The sequence below is a fragment of the Melanotaenia boesemani genome, chromosome 7, assembly GCF_017639745.1.
Source record: "Melanotaenia boesemani isolate fMelBoe1 chromosome 7, fMelBoe1.pri, whole genome shotgun sequence".
NCBI lineage: Eukaryota > Metazoa > Chordata > Actinopteri > Atheriniformes > Melanotaeniidae > Melanotaenia > Melanotaenia boesemani.
The window spans coordinates 229,456-245,987 of NC_055688.1; the positions used below are offsets into that span (position 1 = coordinate 229,456).

Here is a 16,532-nt window from a genome sequence, read left to right on the forward strand (position 1 = left end):
CTGGACCATTTGGACCTGGGGCTTTATTGTTGGGCATATGCTGGAGAGCTTCATGGAGTTCGCCGACTGAAAGAGGTGAATCCAGGGTTATTTTATTTACATGTTTTGATTCTGGAAGATTGATGTCACTAAGAAACTGATTAATATTCTCTTCTGTTGTGTTTAGTTGTGATTTATGCAAAGTTTTTATTTTTATCTAAAAAACTGACGTTAGACAGTGAGTGCGATCACCTAGAGGTTTATTGTGGAGATGAAAACCGTGGAGGATGACCTTCTGATATCAGTGATCTGGGACACTATCAGGAAACCGTTTAAATGTTGACAACAGGTTAATAAAGTTAGATTGACCATATAAGTCATAGATGTTTCAGCTAGAAATCTGTGATGAAGATTCATGTGATGAAGAGGGCAACGAGACATGTGTCCTCTGACATTTTTTCTTGCATAGTTTTAGCGTAACTGAAGGAGGAGAAATCCTGGATCAGATCTGAAGGTCTCTGAGGGGTCATGGACTGGTAGAGGGGGTGTCTTCCTGTCGCTCAGTCTTCATCCCTGTCCTCATTGGCCTGTAGGAGCTTCCTGCTTTTGCTGGAATTCCTCCAGCTCTTTCTTGTACCACTCAGGAGCTTCCGGTCCATTCTCGCCACTGGACTCATGATCGTAGCCATAGGCAACTGTTAGCTCCTCCCCTTTCTGCACTGCCCTTAAGGTGCGGATGCATTTGATTAGTCCAAACCGTGGATGGGCGAACCTGTCCAAAACAGAGACAAATGAAACCAGAAGAAACGCATTATCACCAAACTACCTGAAGACCCGCCTTAGCTCTCATACAGGCTTCCAGGGAGCAGAACATGGAGAGAAGCCCAGCCACAACATGGCAGGAAGACACAGAATTCTTCTTCTGTGGTAGAAATCCAGCTACGTCTTCATACATGTAGATAATGTGGACATGAAATTAGTCAAAGCAGTTTACTGGAGATGTTTCTGTTCTGTTGTTGCATCAACATTCTCATGTCAAACCACAGGGGTCCTATTTATAACCGTGGCGTACGCCCCCCTCCCTGCAGGTGTGTGTGTGTACTTACGGGTCGTATTTGCAGTTGGGGATGAAGGCGTGGTTGGCTTTGTGACCTAGGGAGGCGCAGTACACTTCAGTCTGGTCGAACGGCTGAGGTACGTCAATTACAGTTTCTTCGTCTAGAGAGATGGTGTTGCCATTCAGGGACCAGTCCCGACCGTCCACCTGAGGAGTCCAACACACCACCAATCAGCACAGAGACATTTCTGATCTCCTCAGGTCTAAGGGCTCTGCAGAGCAGGGGTTCTTAATCTGTTTTATACCGGGGCCCAACTTCTCCATTACAAATTGGTGTGGGGCCCAAATACAGGCGTTAAAGCAAATAAAAATCCTGAGCCTGAATGGTTTTTGGGAAGGGTGGGGCTGTTTAAAGAGACACCTGCACTGGAAAATCTGGTCAAAAATACAGGCTAACCCTTATTTAAAAGGCACAATGTGTGTATGTATATCTATATATATATATACTGTATATATATATATATACTGGGCAACTATTAAATTGTTTTAATTGCGATTAATCACATTGTTACGTGCAAAATGTCTCTTTCTTTAAAGAAGACCTACAGTTATATAAAGAAAATGCAGTAAATTTTGGTTTACAAACATCAGGGGTCTCCAACCTGTGACTCTGGAGCTGCAAGTGTCTCTCTGGACCTTCCACAATGCCTCTAAATACGTGGCTGAAATATTTTTTTAAATCTATCTTTCTTGTCATTAGGTTGGAAACCAGGGACTTTTTTACTTTTACATCATTTTCCACAAACATCTACATCCCTTAGAAGAAAGTCTGTTTATCCTCTTTTATAAAGGTTTTATGTTTTTCTTTATTTAAAACCTTAAAAATGGAAATAAAAATGTGGTTCTTCATTAAAATGTATATTAAGTTTCTTTTTTGAAAAGTCTGGTAACATTTGCATCTCTAAAGGAGTTTTATTTAGCTGTCTGAGGGAAAAATGGCTCTTTGGATTGGAAAGGCTGCAGACCCCTGCACTAAACACATAAACAGGTTTAGCAGCAGTTTTCTCTTTAAACAGCAACAGTTAAAATATTTCTTCATATATAAAACCACATATTTATGATAAAGAAGGATGGAATGTTCAGGATTTACTAACTAAAAGGTAAAAAGTCAGCAGGATGAATTTAAAGCTGTGAAGCTGCTTCCTTCTAAACACAGAAGGAACAATATGTGATGAATATCAGCATCAGGTGAACAGACAGAAAGCAGGATGAGAATCTCACAGCTTCTAGATGGTGAGGAGAGAGAAATATTCACAATATGCACAATAACTTCCATCCATGCACCTTCACTGCTTCATTATCCACATTTCTGGATATAAATTCTCTAAACTTTCATTCTTAGCTTGACTGTTTAGCTTCACCTCTGCACCTGCAGCCTCCGCTACCGGGAGTTAAGGGTTAACATCTCGTTCCAGCTGTAGCATCAGGTCTGTAGATGTAACTATAAACATGTGTGGTATCCACAGAAAGTCCAGAATCTCAGCTACCAGCTCAGTAAAACCATTTCTATCACCAACAAACACAGTTAAGACAACAAATTATTTAAAGAGCAGCTACACAAAGTCCGAAAAATATGTAAACACAAATGATGTCTCCCCGTGTCCACCCCGCGACATGAACACGAACAAACGGCTCCTCTACTGAAAGCTCACATCTCACAGATTCCACAGCTGGAAGTTTCATGTCGCTATGACCAAGATCCACCAAACCAGAGGCAGAAGAAGACCCGATTTATGCTGCACGCTTGTAAAAGTCAGAAAGCATGTCTTATCTTTGCTGTCTTGCATAAATTAAAACCGAATTTATTAAAAGAAAAATAATAAAAAAGTTTCCCGTCCAAAAATTACGATGTACTGTACATCTGCATGTATTTTGACAAAGAGAAACGTCAGTTCTTCTTCTTTCTTAAGTTCCAGACAGAAAACGTCTCTTTATTTTAATAAACCCGCTCTCTCCCGATCACGTCAGACGCACCGCTGCAGCAGGGAAGGGAGACATGGACGCCATGTTTCTGTCATCAAAGCCAGCAGCCAGAAAGAAAAAAAAAAATTAACGCACGATTAAAAAAATTAACGCCGTTAATTAAGCGTTAACGTGCCCAGCACTTTTTATATATATATATATATATATATATATATTCATTCATTCTCTGTACCGCCTATTCCATGACGGGTCGCGGGTAAGCTGGAGCCTATCCCAGCATTAACAGGTGAGAGGCAGGGTACACTCTGGACAGGTCACCAGTCCATCGCATATATTTATATAAAATGATGATCTGTCTCATCTCGTGGTCCTCACAGCCTACAGGGGTTAAACTGAAGTTTTTGTGGCCCTCTAGGTGGCGCTCAAGGCCCAAGGAAGAGTTAAGAATCACTGCTCCAGAGGATCCTAGAGGACTTGAATCCTGACAGAGTTCTGATGAGCACCAGTTTATCTTTACCTGAACCGGCTGCGGCAGTGTGTGTGTGTGTGTGTGTGTGTGTGCAGCACCTCAGAGTGAGTGATGCGGACTCCGTTATAAAATGCCATCACCGTCCCGGCCTCAGCATCTGTCCTGGCAAACAGACCCTGGCCTGCTCCTCGGATCAGAGAGTCGGCCACAAACACCCTAAAACACACCGTGATATAATTCAGACTCATTCCAGCTCCAAATCCCAGAAGGTGCAGCATCAGAGGAGACCTACCTCTGGCTCTCATAGGGGTCAGGAAGCAGAGCATGGGTGGCCATGCAGGAGGACGTGGACTTGTCATAGGAGAAGACGGGACCTTGAAACAAGAAGTCTTTGAGGTTTTATCTGGAAGAGTTCCCGCTTCCATCCCAGAAAATACTTGGAAAACTGACTTTTCTACTTACTGTTGACTGTGATCTGGAAGCGCGGCCTTCCCGTCTCGGAGCTGAGAGAGGCAAGCCGAGCCTTGATCAGCTCCCCGTCCACAAAGCTCCCGTAGAGCGCCGTGCAGCCGTCAGGGTAGACGTAGGCCACTGAATCACCGCTCATCTCCCCTTCCTCGTTCACCTCCCCGAACACACAGCCCCCATCCTAGACCATACACACCAACACACACAAGACACGTTTACCACATGCTGCCATTTTCCCCGGTGAGACAAGGAAACAGCGTGCAGACTCACGGGGTGGTAAACCCAGCACTCCCCACAGCGGCTGTTGTCTTTGTACTGGCCCCTGAACACCAGCCGGCCCTCGCCATCGAACTCCTGAGCGGGCCCGTTGAGCTCACCGTCCACGTACGTTCCATTGAGACAACTGCAGTCTTCATGTGTGTACACCCCCTGACCCTGCAGAGCATCGTCCACGTAGAAACCCTCCAAAGTGCTGAAGGAACAAGAAAACAGCTGGAGGTGAGCAGGGAGCAGGTCTGGGTCACATCGGCCAGACCAGGCCATCACATCGTACCTGCCATCAAAGAAGAAGAACTTCCCCTTTCCATTCTTCTCTCCGTGGGTGAAGTGTCCTTCGAAGCGATCGCTGGATGAGAAGGTTACCGTACAGAAGCCGTGAGGCTGGCCATCTTCATCCAATGGGCCTGAACACACAAACATGCAGTCTGCTCACTTTAAAGATCCATCTTCTGTTTTTTCTGATTCCACACCCTCAGTTTCATGTATAACTGTCTAGAACACACACACACCTACATCACTCATAAAGCTCAGGTATCCAGCTTCTTCTATGATGTCAGAATGAAGCTAAAATCCTCCAACACCTGTACAGGTGAGCTTAATGTGAGCTTCTCTAAGTGAACATCAGTGTTTTAGTGTTTATTCTACAGCATGCTCTCTCACAAGATCTTTCACCACAAAAACAAGCATCTGAACCATGAATGGAGCAGAAAATGTTCTGGTTCAATGTTAGCTTCTCTCTAAACCACCCTCTTCATCATCCTCCTCAATACCTGAAATTCATTTTTCTAAAAGGGGGGATCCCCCCATGCTTCACATAGGGGGGATTTATACACATGGTAGGTATTACCAGTGATCCTAACTGCGGGTCTTGCAGTGTCCTGCTCGTACCTCCTTTCTTAGTCTTAAGGTCAAACATCTCTGGTCTCGTCTCCAGGCTCTGAACCTGCTCACATAAATTTCCCTGAGGGCTCCCCGAAGGGATTAATAAAGTATTTCTATCTTTACTGACTTGGTATAAAACTTTATTCATTGCTGTAACTTATTGCCGCTTTCAGCTGCATCAAAGTAATAAGTCATCTCCCTCAGATGAACAGATCATCTGATATCAGATCGATAATGAAGCTATAAATGAAGATGGTGGTGAAGCCGACTGGCAGGTTTCAATCCTTCCGTCTGTAAAACGTCTGCATGAACATTTAATGATCAGTAGTTTATAAATCCATGACAGGTGTCAGAACGTCCACTAACAGCAGGTGAACACCGACATCTGAGACTGATGTAGGTGGAGGCATCTACACCTGGACCTCAGTCATTCTCCAGCAGATGGTAGGATCTACCTTATTATGAATCTGTGTTTCTGCATCGTAACCACCGCTCACTTGCTGTCAGCTGATTCTCTCTAGCATGTTTTACATGTGTTTTTAATACAGCTTACAGGAGAGAAACAGGTGAAAACAGTAGCTGGTTCCCCCAACATGGCGGGCAAAGCCACGCTGACGTCATGCCTACTCTGTTCGTTGTTTACTAAACTGACTACAAAAAGACGGACACATGGTCTTCACCACCCTTAAGACTTTAATCGCAACCGCTACCACCCTGTTCACATGGGTTTAAAATAAAGGAAAAAAGAAACTTGTCTCAGAGTCCTGTGAAGGTGCAAGGTAACTGTTAGCATCCAGTTTGAGCGTTGCTGAGCCACCAGACTCAGTGCTGGACCAGAACAGTCTGACAGAGGTACTCATTTCAGCAAAACACTGGAACTGCTACAGGGTGGGGGAGGGGAATATGGCAGTACTGCCCGGGATTGACAACGGAGCGTGATATGGCCCAATGACTTAATAATTATTTTGGTTTATCACTGTAAGTGTGATGGATTGCAGCTGAAAGCTAAACGCGATATATAGCCCAGGTCTGGTGGAAAACATGGCCGACCTCTAACCCTAACAGCCCGCTGACTAAAACAGACTGAATCACTAAACCTAAGCCTTGGGTCTGGGGTGGGGGCCCTAGCAACACCCCTACATCATCTCATAAAGTCTGACCCGAAGTCTGGTTTTTGGCCTCCAGCAGCTCCTCCTGAACAAGGTCAGGGTTTAAAAGCTGCATGACATGGTCTTGGGGGGGGATTCATCTATATATCTTTCATCAGGACAGGCCATCTTCATCATTAAAACACTTCTGTCTGGAAATGAGCAGCAGCCGCGCGGGCAGCGGGACTCTGGCGTCCCCACACTGACCTCGGCCCTCTCTGAGGCGGGTTGGCGTTAGTAATCGAGTCCCCGGCTCTCCGCGAGGCCTCCGGCTCTGACGCAGACGTTTTCCGGAGAATCTGATCGGAACTTTAAAACATCACCGAAACGCGTGTCGGTGTTCCGCGCGCACCGTTTACGTCGGACACGTGACCCACCTTCCACCACCTCCTCCACGTTCTCCTCATCGCTGTCCATGGAGGCTGCCGGCCGGCGGACACTGACACACAGCGGCACGTGACAGCTCAGCCCGCCCAGTCACGTGCCGCCATGGTGACCTGCCTGAAGCCGGCACCTCACTCCACGCAAAACGGTTTCCTTCATTTTGGGCTCTAGCTGTCTTTATTTAACAGTAGCTTGACAGGAAAACAGGTTTGCTTTACTTTTAGGATATGACACGTTTATTATATGATGATGACGTCACGCACCCCCCTTTCTAAAATGGTTAGAAATGGTTTAGTCTACACCTGTGGATTCAACCAAGTTCCACACAGGGTCCAGAGGCATGGATCTCCCTTAGAAAGTCTGGTAGCAGAGGGAGGGCAAGCAGCTTCTTCCTGGTTTCCAGAGAAGCGGTAGCAGTACATGGACCAGCCCAGTCCGAGCTAAGGTCAATAATTATTAGTAATCCATAAGTTATTACAGACAAAAACACTTTCACTTTTGGATCGTTATCCCAGTCCTTTGCCACTGATCAATCATGACATATTCCTTGTAATGTCAGGATCATGTTATCTGAAAATCCAAATGCACCAGACACCTAAACCCGTAAAGGGATGACCAAAGATCAGCTTCATTTCCACAGTCATCAGATTAAACAGGAGAATTTTCCAGCTGACTGATCAATAAGTGGGATTATTATCTCACCTTCTGTTTGTGCTCGAGTCAGATTTAATACTTTTTAACCTTAACTAGAAAATAATGGACATGAAACAGAAAGCTGTCAATAACTCACTCATGGACTCAGGTTAATCAATAAAATTATAGCAACAAAGAGACGCCTGATATCCTTTTAAATGCCTACATTTTGATGAGAATATATTTTAAAAATTTCATGTTCTGCACTGAAGCACCAATAAACCACCTGCACGAAGCCGGGTCCATCTGTAGGGTCCAGCATGCATCCAGGGTGTGGTGGAGGGTGGGGGTAGCTTCCATTGTCCTCGTCCCTACTTCCTGCTCAGTGATTTTTTTAATTAAAAGTACGTCCAGATAAACAGCTCTGGTGCACACGGTTAATTACGGCTCCCAACGAGGCCTTGAAGCCCTTCAGATTCAAGATTTAAGATTTAAAGTGTTGACTGTCGTCTGCCCAAGCTCCCCTGAACATGACTCCCTGACTTTGCCGTCCTTAGTGAATTCCATTAAAGAATATGAATAAATTATTAATTATCCATCCACCCATCCATCCATCCATCATCTATTGAGTCATCCATCTACCAACCCATTCATCCATCATCCATTCTTTCATCCATCCAACCATAATCCATTAATCATCCACCCACCTATCCTTCCTTCCTCCATCAATTCATCACAATCTATCCATCCATCAATTATCCATCTATCCATCCATTCAATGATTCATAATAATCCATCCATGCATCCATCCATCGATTCATCATAATCCATCCATCCATCCTTCCATTATCCATAACCAGAACACTGGACTCTCCTGCCAAAGTCATATTAAATATAGCTTTATTTGTTAGAAAAATAATTCTCCAAAATAAACATAACTCAGGAAGGAGCTTTTCCCTCTCTGTCTGAACCCATCGAGGTCATGGAGACTGGATGTTCACTGGTCTGGAATAATGTCCTGTAGTGAAAGTCTGTATCCAGCAGGTGGAGCCATTTGTCCACAGTGTCCCTGAGAGAACGTCATTCTTCTTCTGTGAGCTAGTTAAACCTGAATGTGCACCTGTCAAACAGAAAGGAAAACGAGTGTTAAATAAACGACAAACCAGGCAACGACAAAAAATTGTAGTGATGGACTCAGACCTACAAACCACCAACCAGGCCAGAAATCTGGGTGCACTGATGGACTCAGACCTAAAAATAACCAACTATGCCAGAAATCTGAGTGTAGTGATAAACTCTGACCTAAAAACCACCCATGAGACCAGAAATCTGGTCCTAGTGATGGACTCAGACCTAAAAATCACCAACCAGGCCAGAAATCTGGTCCTAGTGATGGACTCAGACCTAAAAATCACCAACCAGGCCAGAAATCTGGGTGTATTGATGGACTCAGACCTAAACTTTGAGAACCACATGAAGGGAACCACAAAGTCAGCCTACTAAAACCTTAAGAACATATCAAGGGTAAAAGATGTGATGTCTCAGCAGGACCTGGAAAAACTAGTCCAGCTTCCATCTTTAGTCGCTTTGATTATTGTAACAGTGTTTTTACAGGTTCTACCTAAAACATCAGTCAGACACCTGCAGCTGATCCAGAACTCTGCTGCTCCAGTCCTCACTAAGACCAAGAAAGTGGACCACATCAGTCCAGCTCTGCGGTCTTTACACTGGCTGCCGGTCCGTCAGAGGATAGACTTTAAAGTTCTGCTGCTGGTCTAGAAAGCTCTGAATGGTTTAGGACCAACATACATCAGAGACCTCTTGACCCAGTATGAACCTACCAGAACCCTCAGGTCATCTGGATCCAGGTTCTTATCAGTTCCAGAGTCAGAACCAGACATGGAGAAGCTGCATTCAGCTTCTATGCTCCACATGTCTGGAACAAACTCCCAGAAAGCCTCAGATCAGCTGAAACACTCAGTTTATTTAGATCCAGGTTAAAGACCCACCTGTTCTCTGCTGCATGGACTAGTTTTTATTTAGAGACCAGATCTGGATCTGGTTCTTTAAGCTGGAATGTTTAACTTGATCATGTTTTAAAAATACTGTTTTTCTGACAACTGGAACTTTATTTCTTGCATTTTATCTATTTTATTTTAGCTTCTCTCTTTCTTTTAAATGGCCAAGCACCAGAATCCTGAACATCTTGTCTGATGGTGACTACACAGATGGACTTCAAAGGCTTTCTTTTCTCTGTGAGCTGTGACTGGTCTACGTTTGGACATCCAGCAGTTCTGACCTCACTCAGCAGAGCCCAGACGTCGGAGTCGGAGTGAACCACCAGGCGCAGAGCAGAGATCGGCTGCAAAGCATCTTCAACTTTCCCTTCAGCCACACCATTCTCAAACACACCTAAAACACACATCAGATTCAAGGATTCAAAGCGTTTATTGTCACATGCACAGTAAGGAAACAGGTTTCCCTGTACAGTGAAATTCTTACTTTGCCGTCCACACTGAATGCCATAAATATTCAAAGTATATAGAAAAGACTAGTTTAAGAAGAGCATGCAAAAGAGTAAACATAAATATAAACTATAGGTAAAATATAAGTAAGTAAAGTAATCTATGTACATAATGTGCAGCGTGCTACATAAACTGTGCAACATTCAGCATTGAATGATTAATTGTGCAAAAAAAAAGAACTGTCATGAGGTAGACGGTATGATACATGTGCAAATACTGAATAATAATAATAAGGTGCATTGATAATGTAAACAGTCAGTATGTGTAAATGTACAGTCCAGTGTTACAGTCCATTGTTACAGACTCCAGTCTGCTGTTAATTGTTAAGGAGTCTGATGGCTGAGGGAAAGAAAGAGTTTCTGAGTCTGCTAGTCCTGCATTTTATACTCCTGTACCTCCGGCCTGAAGGGAGGAGAGTGAACAGTCCATGTTGAGGGTGGGTGGGGTCTTTGATGATGGAGGCAGCTCTCCTGAGGACTCTGCGCTGGTAGATGCTCTGCAGAGAGGGAAGGGGAGTCCTGGTGATCTTAGATGCAGTCTTCACCGCTCTCTGCAGGCGTTTGCGGTCCGTGACAGTAGAGCTGCCATACCACACGGTGATGCAGCTGGTCAGGATTGACTCAACGAGGCAGCTGTAGAAGTTGCTGAGGATCTTCGGTGACATGCCGAACTTCCTCAGCCTCCTCAGGAAGTACAGCTGCTGCTGAGCCTTCTTCACCAGCTGTGTGGTGTTAAGTGTCCAGGTGAGGTCCTCGCTGATGTGGACCCCCAGATATTTGAAGCTGCTCACCCTCTCCACTTCCAGCCCGCGGATAAGCAGTGGATGATGAGGGTTCCTCTCCTTCCTCATGTCCACTATCATCTCCTTGGTCTTGTCTGTGTTGAGGGTGAGATTGTTGTCCTCACACCATGTCACCAGAGAGGCCACCTCCCTCCTGTAGGCTGCTTCGTCCCCACCTGTGATGCGTCTGCAGGATGATGTTGTCCTTGTGGGAGGCTGCACAGTCGTGGGTGAACAGGGTGTAGAGGATGGGACTGAGAACACACCCCTGTGGTGTGCCAACATTTGTGATGATACTGGCTGAGGTTCTGTTCCCTATCCTGACAGACTGAGGCCTGCCAGTCTGAAAGTCCAGAAGCCAGTCCCAGAGGATGGGGTGTAGTCGTAGTGTAGGAGAACAGTTTGTGGGTGAGCTTGTGAGGGATGACCGTATTGAATGCAGAGCTGTAGTCAATAAAGAGCATCCTGATGTAGGAGTCTTTATTCTCCAGGTGTGAGAGGGAGATGTGCAGTGCAGCGGCGATGGCATCTGAGGTGGACCTGTTGGGCCGGTAGGCGTACTGCAGGGGGTCCAGTGTGACCGGTAGACAGCTCTGAATGTGGGTCAGCATCACTCTCTCGAAGCACTTCATAATGATTGGAGTGAGTGCTACTGGCCTGTAGTCATTCAGGCAGGTGGGGGGCACTTCTTGGGAAGAGGGACAATGGTGGTGGTCTTGAAGCAGGAGGGAACAGTTCTCTGGGTAAGGGAGAGGTTGAATATGGAGGTGAGAATGTCTGTCAGCTCGTTGGCACATGCTCTAAGGGCTCGTCCAGGGAAGTTGTCTGGCCCCGCCGCTTTGCGTGGGTTGATCCTCCTCAGGGCTTCGTTTACCTGGGCTGGTGAGACAACTGGTGAGGAGGAGGGGGGTGTGGAGGTCCAGGTGTCTGTGTCCCTCCTCTCTGTGTGGGGGGAGGAGGTCTCAAAGCGGGTGTAGAATGTGTTGAGGTCATCAGGCAGGCTGTCTGTGGCACTGATTGTACTGGAACTGCTCCTGTAGTCGGTGATGTGTTGCAAACCCTGCCACATGCGCCCGGACTCAGCAGTGGAGTAGAAGCCATCCAGCTTCTCTCTGTACTTCCTCTTGGCTGCTGTGATGGCCTTTCTCAGTCCGTACCTCGCCGCTTTGTACTCTGCTTCATCACCAGATCTCATTGGAGGACAGAAGAGGGTCTGATGAAAATTCAGTTGATGGTTTCACAGCTGCTGAAGATTCAATGCAATCACAGTCTGATTCAGCATCATCATCATCACATTCAGCTGCTGCATCGTTCCAGTAAAAACTGATTCTTCAGGTCACATGACCTGAAGACCAAACAGAGGCTTCTGTCTGTCCACTGTGATGAAGATGATGATTGTCGCTGCCATCAGTCCCAGCTGCACAGTTAAGTTCACTGAATCATTTTCAGTTCCAATAAAAACACAAGTTAAAAATAGGTTCCTGGAATCATTTATTAAAACGCGTTTTAAATAGGCTGCTTCATGTTCCAGGTGGAACCATGTTTCAGTGGTTTTATTTGTCAGGACCATTTTAATGCTGCTCACTATCAACCCATAGATGAAGTAACACACTCCACCTTCCAGTGTACACCGTGTTTTTGTGTCAGTTTCTAGCCAACGAGACGTCTGCAGCAGGTTTCAGTCCTGAACGTGATGGACAACTTACCGATGACGACGAAGCCCTGATCGGAGTGTTTAGAGGATGAACCGACAGCGGGGTCGTCTTTACCAGATACCTAAACACCAAGGAAGCAGAACAGTCAACAGAAAAACAGTCTCAGCACACAGTTTGTTGCCACTGTAAACTCACACCAACATAGGGCCCGTGGACCAAAACCGGCCCAGCAGAGGCTCCAGTTTGTTTCACAGGATGGATTTGTAAATATGAAAATAACAAGATATTAACTGTTATATAGACGGGTCCTGACTGTTGTTTGTGCTTATGCACCAAACAGCAGTTCAAACAACATCTGGAGGGAGTGTCATGCAGTGCATGGCAGACAAGGCCACTTAGGTGGCACTTCATAAACAGTCAAGAGTGGGGAGGGTAATGGGGACCTCTCATACCCCTGTTTTCCATGGGTCTGGTCAGGGGAAGGTGGTTGTCCCGGGAGCCGGGACCCAGCTGCAGGTGGTGGTGTGGACTGTGCTTGGGGCTAGCGGTTCTCTGGTCGCTCTGATTGTACCAATAAGTTATTTCTGTGTTACAACTTGGAGAAGTCTTGTATTTACCTCAAAAAGCTCTCAATAAAACTCTGACAAAGCTGAATACCCAGCTAGATGTCTGCAGAGCACAGCAGTGTAGCTGGGTATGAAGTTCCAGTCTGGTGTTAGTCTCACTGCTGTTTCATATCTCCCTCTGCTATGATCAGATAGCCGACAACCCTTAACTGTCAGACACACAGGTGAGTTACTCACTCTGCTGGGCAGAACCTCCACCGTCGTGTTGTAGAACCTGTCCCGACTCGTCTCTATATTTCCACTGTGGAACATGTACCTGTAGTCAGATAAACAACAGTAAATATCTGGAACATCCAAGATACAGCATCATTATCCTCTCACTATCATCATGATTATCATCATCAGGTACTCCAAAATCACGTTCATTTTATAGTAGACAGAAACATGTCCCAGGTGTTTGCAGTTTCCGTTATGCTGGTTATCACACAACAAAGTTTTAACATGCTAACAACATTAGCATGATGGTGCAACCTGACTGACATTCAGTACATATGATACAAACTGACTTTTACATGTCAGGACGTAAAAAATTCATCAGCTGTTAAAATTTAGAACCTTCAACCTCAGATAACGACCACAGATCACACAGTCATTTATTGATCAGAAAGTAAAATGAGTGATGGTCCAGCAGCTTTTAGAAGCAGCAGGAAGATGCAGTCATGTTTTCTGTCTCAGCTTTGCTCCACCCTACTTCCCAGTGTTGCAGATTTAATCTGGTTCAGATGCAGCTTTGCCAACAGAAACCATGTTGCATCAAAACAAGCCAGACTGCTTCAGTCTGTTTTTGACCAGGCTTGTAGGAATAAGATGGGCTGTGTAAAATGTAAGGAGGGTTTCGGGGTACACATTTCCTCCTTGTTGCATGGCCACACATGCATGTTAACACGTGCATGCTCACAAACGCGCTCGTCTCTCCATCCGCTTCTCACTAGATGTAGCTGATGTTTGTGTGTTGGTACGTTTATCTGCAGGTACGTTTGATGACTATTGTAATTTTTCATATCATCATCATCATCCTATTTTTCTTTTGGTATCATGTAGTACTGTGGTAGTTTATATTGTTTTTTTTGGGATATGTTCTGGGCAGCATAGACAACTGTTAGTTCCACATTTTAATCCTGTCCTTTTCTCCCTTGTTTTTTTTTTTTTTTTTTTCTTTCTTTCTTCCTCTATCTCCCTGTCAGGTTCGGCACTGACATATAAAGACTAAAGAAAATAAGATTACAATAAAAATAATAAAAATATCAAGGGCAGTCATGTATATAACATGTCTCCCTTGGTAGAGCAAATCTGTCAAGCAAAATATGGCACACAGACCACATTCTGTATGTTAGGATGCTGGACAGGACAGGGTAAAAAAAAAAAAAATAAAATAAAAAATAAAATGTAAGGAGGGTTGTGGTCAGAGAAACTCAAAATCTGATTTATAAGATGAAAATGTCATAAACTAACATTTTATTCCAACAGAAAATATCACATGTTGAAAGTGAAACATTGTACGATTTGATAAAAAACAATATCTGGTTCTGAATTTGACGTCTCCAATGTTGTTTCTGCTGTTGAGTTCACGAAATACCTGCAGAGTTCAAGCTGAACTAGCATACCTGCTGAACACCAACATGTTGCCGAAGTTAGCACGTTAGCTTACTGTTCAGTCATCTTAAAGTTCTGCTTCCTTTTCTTTTTTTAACTTTTACATTTCCAGGAATTTAAACTTTATTTTTCTTGTAAGGTTGTAAACCAACTTCAAGGCCAAGATGTAAAGCAAAACAACCCATCAGCATCCACCAACTCATGATTTCACTGGTAATTGCTCAGAGTAATGTGGTCCAGGGTTCCCAACCAGTTTTTAAGTTGTTTTCCTATTATGAAAATGATTGGACCTCATCGACTTTAAAGTATCCGATGAGACTCTGCGTTTGCAGAATGCTCCAATGGGAAAGCCATCCTGAACGGGAAAATCATCTGAAACTGTTCAGTCAGAGCAGAATAGCTGTTAATAACCAGTTACTAACCATTTACTAGCTAGTTACTAGCCAGTTACTAGCTAGCTCATAACCTGTTACAATCAAGTTATCGTCTGGTTACCAGCTGTTAACCTGTTACTAGCTGATAGCTAAGTACCAGCCACTTATTATCTGATTACCAACTGGTTACTAACCTGTTACTAGCTGGTTACCAGCTAGTTACTAGCCTATTATAAGCTAGTTACTAACTAATAACTAGACAGCTATGCTGTGTGATTTACATGGTCCAAGCACCATGTTTTTGTTTCTTCTTCCAGCTTCATCTCCTCATTCATCTGTACTTTGTTGCCTGGAAACACCATGGACGGACGGACAGACAACGGATGGATGGATGATATGGATGGATGATGATGGATGGATGGATGGATGGATGGATGGATGGAATCTGTCTACAGGTGGAACAGGTGGGACTGTGGACAGATGTCTATATGTCTACCGGGACAGATTAAAAAACAAGATGCCCCATCTGATCTGCTCCAGGGAAACCCTGAAGGACTCACCCAGATATGGTGATGGGCTGTGCAAAGCTAAAGAGGATGTAGTCCCCTTGGATAGGTGACAATGCCCACAGGAAGTCCTGTCCTTGGTAAAGTCGGTCCAGACTGTGCTGTTGATAATGCTTCAGGCTGCTGCTCAGCTGTGCAGGTGGGTTTTTGTGGGCCTGGAACAGATTCTGCTTCCCAAAGTCCTTGTCCTAAAGACCAGAAACCACAAACAACACAGAATTAAATCATCCACTGAAACGTCTTCCTCATTTTTAGTTGTTAAAGTGTGTTTTAGTTATTTTCAGTTCAAATGGAATTAATGAAAATAAAAATGTTTAAAAAGCTCACTCTGACTTCCGGTGATAGGATGGCGTAGTCATAGGTCGAAAGCAGCTCTGTTACATTTTACACTTTAAAACACTCATTTTATGTCAAGCCATAACCTTTGACATAGCGATATTGATATTTACTCATAGTTAAACTGCAAGTAATCTGAAATGAGCTTGATGGGTTGTATAAGCTCAAAAAGGAAGACTCTCCTCCTGGTCTCACGCTCAAAGCTATCTCCAAGCTACTGGGAGAGCACTGCAACTCGCTAGCCACCGAGTTTAAAACTTCTTTCAGTGCCATAGAGGCAAAGTTTGACGAGGTACAGGACAATGTTGAGGACCACGAGCAGCGCCTGGCTTCTCTTGAGCTGGCAGCCGACGGGCTGAGCCTACGTGTGGACGAGCTGGAGAAGCTTTGCTCCACCGTGCGGGATAGCAATGCTAAGCTATCAGTCAAAGTGGTTGACCTGGAGAACCGCAGCAGACGGAACAACCTGCATATTCTCGGGCTTGCAGAATCCACAGAGGCTGGGTACCTAACAGAGTTTTTCATTGGTGCCCTGTGTGAAATTTTTGGCAAAGACATTCTTCCAGCACCTCCGGAGCTTGACAGAGCCCACCGCTCTTTAGCCGCAGTCCATCATTATCCGGCGGTATCGCTACCATATTAAGGAGCTCATCTGGGAAGCCCGGCAGAGAGCGACGCTTCAGTATCATAGCCAACAGATCAGAGTAGTGGAGGATTATAGCCCCGAGGTGGTATGCCAAAGAGCAGAATATAGGGATGTAATGGGTGAGCTTTACAACAAAGGACTGAGACCT

At 44.8% G+C, this 16,532-nt stretch overlaps 2 protein-coding genes across 5 annotated transcripts in view; both read right to left on the reverse strand.

Moving 5' to 3' along the window:
* Positions 1 to 222: 222 nt before the first annotated feature.
* setd7 (SET domain containing 7, histone lysine methyltransferase) lies at positions 223 to 6,769 on the reverse strand. Its single transcript, XM_041991244.1, has 8 exons — positions 6,643 to 6,769; positions 4,510 to 4,639; positions 4,227 to 4,428; positions 3,951 to 4,137; positions 3,781 to 3,862; positions 3,587 to 3,704; positions 1,086 to 1,243; positions 223 to 751 (listed from the first exon to the last, which is right to left on the reverse strand). The coding sequence occupies exons 1-8, from the start codon at positions 6,680 to 6,682 to the stop codon at positions 559 to 561; spliced, it is 1,110 nt and encodes a 369-aa protein (XP_041847178.1). The 5' UTR covers positions 6,683 to 6,769; the 3' UTR covers positions 223 to 558.
* Positions 6,770 to 8,165: 1,396 nt separating this feature from the next.
* Positions 8,166 to 16,532, reverse strand: part of LOC121643684 (alpha-1,3-mannosyl-glycoprotein 4-beta-N-acetylglucosaminyltransferase B-like) — a 96,608-nt gene continuing 88,241 nt past the window's right edge. For 3 of the 4 annotated variants that reach the window (XM_041991232.1, XM_041991234.1, XM_041991235.1), the window contains 4 exons: positions 15,397 to 15,590; positions 13,047 to 13,125; positions 12,295 to 12,364; positions 8,166 to 8,402 (listed from right to left, as the gene is read on the reverse strand). In XM_041991232.1, the coding sequence (XP_041847166.1) occupies positions 8,263 to 8,402; positions 12,295 to 12,364; positions 13,047 to 13,125; positions 15,397 to 15,590 (483 nt within the window). In that variant the 3' untranslated portion in view covers positions 8,166 to 8,262. Of the gene's footprint in view, positions 8,403 to 9,581; positions 9,695 to 12,294; positions 12,365 to 13,046; positions 13,126 to 15,396; positions 15,591 to 16,532 lie in introns of all 4 variants that reach the window. The other variant, XM_041991233.1, reaches the window with a different exon arrangement.